The sequence below is a fragment of the Stigmatopora nigra genome, chromosome 1, assembly GCF_051989575.1.
Source record: "Stigmatopora nigra isolate UIUO_SnigA chromosome 1, RoL_Snig_1.1, whole genome shotgun sequence".
NCBI classification, from domain to species: domain Eukaryota; kingdom Metazoa; phylum Chordata; class Actinopteri; order Syngnathiformes; family Syngnathidae; genus Stigmatopora; species Stigmatopora nigra.
Window position 1 is genome coordinate 3,460,492 of NC_135508.1, and position 9,526 is coordinate 3,470,017.

Genomic DNA, 9,526 nt, shown 5'->3' on the forward strand with positions numbered 1-9,526 from the left:
TGGGGGCATAATTATAGATACTTAAGTTCATTAAAATTCCAAGTCAGACTTTATTCAGCAGTAAGTAGTTTCAACCTTAGCAGTAAGTCGTTTTAGTCTGAAAAGTGTTGATACACCCCGTCACGGCATAACGAGGGCGTAGTGGATCGTACCTCCCCGTTTGTGTGCCATTTAATATACCCGGGTATATTAATGGGGGTATATTAAACAGCAAATTACGGTAATGCTTGTACTGCACCTCTTACAAATTCATTTCAAGGCGTGAAAGTCAGAATTTGATCCAAAATGGTGGTCCATAAATCGCAGGTTTTATCCCATCAGTTATCTGGCTGAATTGCCTATCCTCACAAGGGTTATGGCGGTTGCTAGAGCGTACCCCAGCTAACTACGGGTACCAGGTGGGGGATACCCTGAATCGCAGGGCACAATGAAAGAGAAAACCACCATTTTTGTCTCATGGTTTCTTTTTTGTTTTTAGTTTAATTCCTCATTTGCTTTTTATTTTTGTTTATTGTATGTTTCTTTTATTAGATTGGACGACTAGCACCATCAATGCTAGAAAGTACATTAACTTTGTGGGACAAAGATTTTCCCTTCAAAGTAACACATTTGTACTCCCCTATTAAAACCATGAAAATGGAGGTGAAATTTGTGAATCATGGGACGGCTTATATGAGAGAAATTGTAAAATTCAACAATTTTAAGGCAATTTTAAGGGTACGGCTTGTAGGCAGATACAGCTTATATGCGAGAAAATATGGTAATATTTGACAACTGTAGTGTCTGTTTACAAAATAGTCAACACTGCAATTTAACACTAAGATTCCAAACCATGGGTCCTTATGAAGTTTATATGTTTATATATATATATATATAAGTATTCTGTTTTGTGGTGGATGGTTTTGGAGTCGGAATACCTTGAACATTGTTGGTGTCGTGTGTGGAAAGGCTTTCCTAGTTTTAACAGTATTCACTGTCAGATAGGATAACAGTTAGTGTCATCTAAGCTGCCGGGCATGCAAAGATGGTCACGATTACTTATTGTGACCAAAGCTTACAAGAGATTTACTATGCTAGCAGTGAGGGAAGAGTAATTCATCGGGTAGAAACAGTATTCAGAGTGTCTTCCATATTTAAGCATGCTAAGTGCACTCTTGGTGACTTTTTACTTAAGCTTTGGATTGTTTGCTAACGTTGTTCGAAACATTTACTTAATCTCCAATGGATTTTTTTGATTCGTTCACAGGCTTTTATATAAAGCATGTTTGTTTTGTAGTACTTTGACTATGGGTTTATATTTGAGATTGAAATGTGTAGTAGGACTAAAAAGTATCGTTGGAGGGTAAATGTTTTTATTTGTTTGGTTTTTTAAAGTGAAAAAATATATTTTTTAAATAAAGTAGTGCTGTAGTTGAATGTTAGGTAAATATTTACGGTTTATTTTGTTTTTTTTTTATTTCATAAATTAAAGTTAAAAAACTTTTACAAAATAAATTACTTTTTGTGTTTATTTTAATTCTAAAATGTTAATACATAAAAAAAAAAATATATATATATATATATATATATATATATATATATATATATATATATATTTTTTTTTTAAAATTTCATATATCAAAATTAAGAAACTTTTTTTGTACATTTGTTAAATTACGTTTTGTTTATTTTAATACTAAAATGCTAATACATACAAATGTATTTTTTATTTTGATTTTTTTAAATTTCATAAATTAAAGTTAAGAATCTTTTGTACATTTTTTAAATTACTTTTTGTGTTTGTTTTTAGTAAAACAATGGCAATACATAAAAAAGGATATTTTATTTTTTATATGTTCATGTATTAAAATTAAGAAACTTTTGTACATTTTTTTAAAAATTACTTTTGTTTGTTTTTATTTAAAACATAAATACATAAAAATGATTTTTAAAATTTATTTTATTTCATAAATTAAAGTTAAGAAACTTCTGTACATTTTTTAAAATTACTTTTTGTGGTTTTTTTAATTTTAAAATGTCAATACATAAAAATACATATTTTTCAACTCACATTTTTTAATGACTATCTCGATACATAAATGAATATATAAATTTATGAATAAATAAATCATACAACACTGTACTTTGGAGTCTATAACTAGTACCATTATTACTTTATATATAGTATTTTATTACTATATATAGAGTTTTGATAGGCCTACGACTGAATTGCAAGCTTTTTTTCTGTTATTTTGCTGTTTTTTAGGCTAATTATTTTATTATCTTATTATTTTATTCATTCCATACTTTGGAAAATTCACTATATTAATTTTACCCTGTATTTATCTTAAAAAAACTTTTATTCTGTCTTTTATTCCACCATTTTACTATTGGTATTGATGTGAAAGTTATGAATCTGGGGGCGGCTTATACGAGAGAAATTGCAAAATTCAACGATTTTAAGGCAATTTTTAAGGGTATTCTTAGGCGGTCAATATTGGAAGTAGATTGGATAAGTAATGATAAAGTGAAATTTTGCTTTGTTTTTATCATAAACACTAAAATTTCAGATTACGGATAACCATGCCCCAGTTAAAAAAAAAATGGCGGCAGCCTTGTAATAATACGAGGTCATTATTCATATCAGTGGGTTTGCAGGTGGTGTAACTCTCAAAGGATACCCTGACTTTGTTCTGTCCAATGACAAATTTCAACGCCCTGTTTTCTTATTTATTTATTAAACATATATTTCAACTCTATTTTACAGGCCTTCACCCTCCGAAAGACAACTGATTCCTGTCGCCTTTGTGTCGGAAAAATGGTTTGAGATCTCTTGTTGACAACCTAAAGGCCTTGCTCAATTCCCTCCAGAGAAGGAGAGTTCCTGAATTCATGCTTTGGTAGGTACTACTATTCCGCATGCAACTGTCAGAAATACTTTTTTTCACCTCAACGATGATGATGGATCTTCTTTCAGTGACGCTGACCGACTCCCAAACCATTTTTTTTTACTAAAGGGGGAATAATGATAGACAGGGCCTACCGGTCAAAACGGATTGGACATCTGTCGTAGTCAATTGTGCTTTAAGAGGTTCGATAGTGGAAAAACTCATACCTGTCAACCTATACGTTTTCCAGACTTTTATAGGTTTTTTATCATTTGAAATTGTCTATGCCGTATAACAACTTTTGTATGGGATTTTTTTTAAGTATATTTTTTTGTAAAACTGATCTCGTTTTGCAATTGACCGAGGTTGCCAGATATGCCATCGAAGTAGAGAAAAAAAATACTCCGTTTTTTAAGTCGCTTAATAAGGGGAATTGCAATCATTAATTGACCAAGGTTGCCAGATATGCCATTGAAGTAGAGAAAAAATACTTGCAGGTTTTTTAATTGCTTATTAAGGGGAATTCCAATCATTAATAAGGGGAGTAATTGGCAGAGGTTGCCAGATATGCCATTGAAGAAGAGAAAAATACTCATAGGTTTTTTAATCACTTAATAAGGGGAGCAATTGACTGTGGTTGCCAGATATGGCAATGACGAAGACAAAAAATACTCGTGGACTTTTTAAATCGCTTAATAAGGGGAATTCCAATCATTAATAAGGGAAGTAATTGGCTGAGGTTGCCAGATATGCCATTGAAGAAGAGAAAAAATACTCATAGGTTTTTTTAATCGCTTAATAAGGGGAGCAATTGACCGTGGTTGCCAGATATGCCATTCAAGAAGACAAAAAATACTCGTAGGATTTTTTAAATCGCTAAATAAGAGGAATTCCAATCATTAATAAGAGAAGTAATTGGCTGAGGTTGCCAGATATGCCATTGAAGAAGAGAAAAAATACTCATAGGTTTTTTTAATCGCTTAATAAGGGGAGCAATTGACCGTGGTTGCCAGATATGCCATTGAAGAAGACAAAAAAATACTCGTAGGATTTTTTAAATCGCTAAATAAGGGGAATTGCAATCATTATTAAGGGGAGCAATTGACTGAGGTTGCCAGATATACCATTGATGAAGAGAAAAATACTCGTTTTTTTAATCGCTTAATAAGGGGAATTCGAATCATTAATAAAGGGAGCAATTGACCGTGGTTGCCAGATATGCCATTGAAGAAGAGAAAAAATACACGTAGGTTTTTTTTAATCGCTTAATAAGGGGAGCAATTGACCATGGTTGCCAGATATGGCATTGAAGAAGGGAAAAAGACACTCGTAAGTTTTTTAATCGCTTAATAAGGGGAATTCCAACCATTAATTAGTGGAGTAATTGGCTGAGGTTGCCAGATACGCCATTGACAAAGACAAAAAATACTCGTATTTTTTTTTAATTGCTTAAAAAAGGTAATTGCGATCATTAATAAGGGGAGCAATTGACCGAGGTTGCCAGATTTGCCAATGAAGAAAAGAAAAAAATTAGGCTCCTGTCCACTTTGGAGAAAATTTTAGACTTTTAAGTGCGCCTTATGTGAGTAAATATGTGCCGCGCAGCATTTATATGGTTTATTATCACTTAAATGAAATTACAATCATTAATAACGGTCACAATTGGCTGAGGTTGACAGGTATGAATTCTTTGGAGTCCATTTTTTTCGAAGATTTCTAAGACAAAAGAGATGTCTCTTGACTTGACCTTTTTGGATACAGTGCTAATAAACGCTTGAATGGTCTCCATTTGAAATTCTAATGGTGAAAGTTAAACACAATTTCTGGTGCTGCAATACCCGCGGCTAGCTATTAAGTTTGCCATTGACCCATATTTGAAAATGAATAGATTTCCTGCTAGCAATTGAGTGAGAGGAGAGCATCTTTCTGATCCTGGACATACATTTTTCTCAATCAGTTCCGGTCTCCAAGGCGGCCATTGATACATTCTTTCAAGGCCTCTAAAATCCTTATTAGATTCTGTAACCATTAACTAAGCGGTAATGGGTTGTACATTATCTTATTCTTTCTTTCTAGGTTTTTTTTGGGCGACATTGACAGAAAACCTATAAAAAAAAGGGAAAACGTAGAAGTTGACAGATATGTGTCAACCTTCAGGAGTTAAATAATAGTAGTAGTAGTAGTATTTTTAAAAGTCTAAATAATTCTAAAGAGACACCATAAAAACACTGTCCCTACATCGCGTTTTTTTTGCCTATTTTGGCAGGTCTTCGAACCTGTAAACCAAGATGAACGGGGTAGTACTGTACAGTGGTACCTCGACCTATGAGAGGCACAACATACGAGCAATTTGAGATACGAGTAAAATTTTGAGCTGATACTTATCTTGAGATATGAGTAAAATTTTGAGCAGGTACTTATCTTGAGATACGAGTATTTTTTTGCAAATATTTATCTTGAGATACGAGTAAAAGATGTTTTGCAAATATTTATCTTGAGATACGAGTAAAAAATGTTTTGCAAATATTTATCTTGAGATACGAGTACATTTTTTTGCAAATATTCATCTTGAGATACGAGTAAAAAATGTTTTGCAAATATTTATCTTGAGATACGAGTACATTTTTTTGCAAATATTCATCTTGAGATACGAGTAAAAAATGTTTTGCAAATATTTATCTTGAGATACGAGTACATTTTTTTTACAGATATTTATCTTGAGATACAAGACAAATTTTGACATACGAGTAGACAGTGGACACGAGAGGCTGCTCATAACAACATTATGGCCACTGTCTTTCCCGTCGCTACTCCCTCATGTAATATCTCTACGAGCACTGGGCGGAGCGTTACATTTTTTTCATTGTTTTTTTTCCCGATAGTCAGTGACAATGGCGTATAAACTACTTGTTGGCAGGTAGTCGCGCGTTATCCTATTGTGAGGACATTTGTAAATATCATTTTCGGAATATTTCGAAGGGAATACAAAAGCAAACAACCCTCGATAGGTTACATCTGAAAGTCAGGGTGGAGGCGGGGCCAATAGAGCCAAACCGGGAGAAGAAAAGTATCAAAATTTCAAACAAAATTGGAATTAAGTTTAGTGTAAGGTTAAATTGAACTTATTTTTGAGTGTGTCTACATCTTAATCCAAGTTCATTTAAATTTGTTTATGTTATTTTACAAGCTTGTTGCCATGCAAAAGCCCCGCCCCCTCCTCCTATACAAAATCCGTCTAATTATAGTACTATTAAACCCATTCTAGTACTATTAAACCACTAGTTATGTTTTACTTTGTTAATAGATGGCAAAATAGAACAAATAAAACATTTTTTTCCAATCTGTTATCCTGTTTTTGGTGTTTTTTCAGAGGGTTGGAACAAATTAATTCGTTTTTACTTCATTTCAATGGGAAACATTCATTTGACTTACGAGAAAATCGACATACGAGCTCAGTCCCGGAACGAATTATGCTCATATCTCGAGGTACCCCTGTATTTAACTACTTCCATTTTCCAATCCGATATCCTGTTTTTGGTGTTTTTTCAGAGGGTTGGAACAAATTAATTCGTTTTTACTTCATTTCAACGGGAAACATTCATTTGACTTACGAGTAAGTCAAAATACGAGCTTAGTCCCGTAACGAATTAAGCTCATATCTCAAGCTACCACTGTATTCAACCTTTTCAGCCATGTTGTCATAGACTTTTTACTAATTTGGGCTTTCTATTAACTCTTAATTGTTGTTCTTTACATCTCTACAGGATCCAAATGGATTCAACAACTTCTTTTTGTAAAGTAGTGTGATCTCTCTTTGGACACTGGCGAAGATATTTATTTTTCTAGGGATAACAAACAGCTACTACTACTACTATACACTCCACATTTCACCATTTAAGATGTAGACTTTACACCTTTTTTGGTACATTTACAGGACGTGTGGACAAGACTGTGAAGATCATTAATATCAATTATCGTTAAGACGTTAAGACGTTTTGACAAAAGGCACCCAAAGGGGCTTCTATAGGGGGGAAGACAAACTCTATTTCTGAACAATGTGCCAATAATGCCAATATGTGCCACAAACCCGGATAGAAAGAAGTTGTAATAACAAAAAAAAACGAAGAAGAAAGCTCTATTTAACGTGTATTGACATTGTTTTTGTGTGCGTGTGTGTTTTTTGAACCATAGGAAAATGCTACAAAATGTACGTGGATATGTAGAAATATTTTAAAAGGCCGCGAAAAAGGTTATTTATTTAAAAAATGCAACAGAATGTGAGGAAGGTAAAATATATCAAATCCCGTTTTAAATACAGTACTATTTTTTTATACACAAAATCCTGCCAAACTCCCTCAATTTAAGATTTAAGAGACAATTAATTTGGACAAATGTAAAGAAAAGACTTACATTAAGTTTTTTCCTTTTTTTTGAAAGACTGGAATATTTAATGTGGTGTTTTAGTTGATTTTTTTTTAGATAGAAATACAACGAAATTGTTTAAAGTTGGACAGGACATTTAAATGCCTCAGGTCTGTCTTGCTTCAGCAGGTTTTTTGTTGTTTTTTTTTTTGGCTAAAAAAATGTTTCAATATCATTTTTTTTGGCAAAAAAAATGTTTCAATATCGTTTTTTTTGGCTAAAAAAATGTTTCAATATCGTTTTTTTTTGGCTAAAAAAATGTTTCAATATCGTTTTTTTTGGCTAAAAAAATGTTTCAATATCATTTTTTTTGGCTAAAAAAATGTTTCAATATCGTTTTTTTTGGCTAAAAAAATGTTTCAATATCGTTTTTTTTGGCTAAAAAAATGTTTCAATATCGTTTTTTTTGGCTAAAAAAATGTTTCAATATCGTTTTTTTTTGGCTAAAAAAATGTTTCAATATCATTTTTTTGTTTATAATTCAGCGCAAAGCTAATTTTTGTTTGTTTAGGCGATTATTCCCATATTTGATTCAAAATATTAAGGTAAAAATCATGTTTATTCTATTTAAGGTCATCGTTGAGAGATGAAGACAAGGTAATTCTCTTAAAATTTGATGGTTGCTTGGAAGAAATGTGATATGGTAAAATAATGTGAAAAAAGGGGGATTTTTTTGTGTAGACAAATTCACTTGAGAAAGGGAAATCTCAGGATTTAAGGTTTTCTGCAAAGAACCAAAAAAAAGGAAGTTATTGACAACTAAATTTTCTTGGGATTACGCCAATTTTTTTAACCAAAATCATACAAAGGTCCACATGCATATTTTTATTATTTTTATCAAATGTGACCCAGCAAAGTAAAATGAGTCAGAATGGCCTTTTCTCAACTTTCCAAAATATATCTGGAAAAAAAAATGGGGCTTCAAATATTGTCATCAAATTTTCTCGGATTTTCAAAATTAGTGGAGCATATAGAAAAAAATGGCAATTTTCCATTCTACTTATTAAAAATATTTGGGAAAATTTTCAAACAAGTTGGACGGACAGATTTATTGATTGTTTACAGTTATTTCCAGATAGCTCCAGTCACAACCTTGACCTCCATTATCATCACATATTTACATTAATATCGTTTATTCAGTCCATTTCTAAGCAGACGATGACCATTTCTTATTCCAAAGAATATTCTTAATCTTTTTTATTAGAATTATTGAACATTTAGTTAAAGAGAATCTTCCCTTCATTGGGAATTCCCCAAGTGGATATTTAAGAAAACGGTAAATTTCTGACTCATTTTTCCATACCAGGTCACCTTTGGTAGAAAATAAGCAAATCAAAAAAGTTTCAAAACAAACAATGCCCTGTTATATTATTGGAAATAGCTCCCACACCAAATAAACAGGAATTATTGTATTTTCCGGACTATAAGTCGCACCAGCCAAAGAATACACAATAAAAGCGACTATATATATATATATATATATATATATATATATATATATATATATATATATATATATATATATATATATATATATATATATATATATATATATATATATATATATATATATATATATATATATATATATATATATATATATATATATATATATATATATATATATATATATATATATATATATATATATATATATATATATATATATATATATATATATATATATATATATATATATATATATATATATATATATATATATATATATATATATATATATATATAAATATAAATATATATATATATATCTTCTATATAAATCTATATATATATATTATTTTTATTTAATTTTTTGACTATTTTTTATAAAATTATTTTTTGATTGATAAGTGTTATTATTATTTTTATATATATATTTTTTTTACTTTTACCCTTATGTGACCCTATGTATATTATTACACTAAATTTAAAGTTGCATTTTTGGGGGATATATATATATATATATATATATATATATATATATATATATATATATATATATATATATATATATATATATATATATATATATATATATATATATATATATATATATATATATATATATATATATATATATATATATATATTTTTTTTTTTTTTAATTTTTTTTTTGGGGATCAGAAACAAAGAACAAAGAAACATTACATTAATGCTAAAATTAATATTAAGGCTAAATAGTCCTCTGTTATTTTTTTTCAGATAACCATAGCCTAAAAAAAGAAAACATAAGAGAA

At 30.2% G+C, this 9,526-nt stretch overlaps 1 protein-coding gene across 2 annotated transcripts in view; it reads left to right on the forward strand.

Annotated features, from left to right (window-relative positions):
- ajap1 (adherens junctions associated protein 1) overlaps nt 1-8,743 on the forward strand; it is a 38,175-nt gene extending 29,432 nt beyond the window's left edge. The window contains exons 5-6 of one of the 2 annotated variants that reach the window (XM_077732462.1): nt 2,747-2,879; nt 6,632-8,743. In XM_077732462.1, the coding sequence (XP_077588588.1) occupies nt 2,747-2,819 (73 nt within the window). In that variant the 3' untranslated portion in view covers nt 2,820-2,879; nt 6,632-8,743. Of the gene's footprint in view, nt 1-2,746; nt 2,880-2,956; nt 3,348-6,631 lie in introns of those variants that run through there. The other variant, XM_077732471.1, reaches the window with a different exon arrangement.
- Nucleotides 8,744-9,526: the final 783 nt, after the last annotated feature.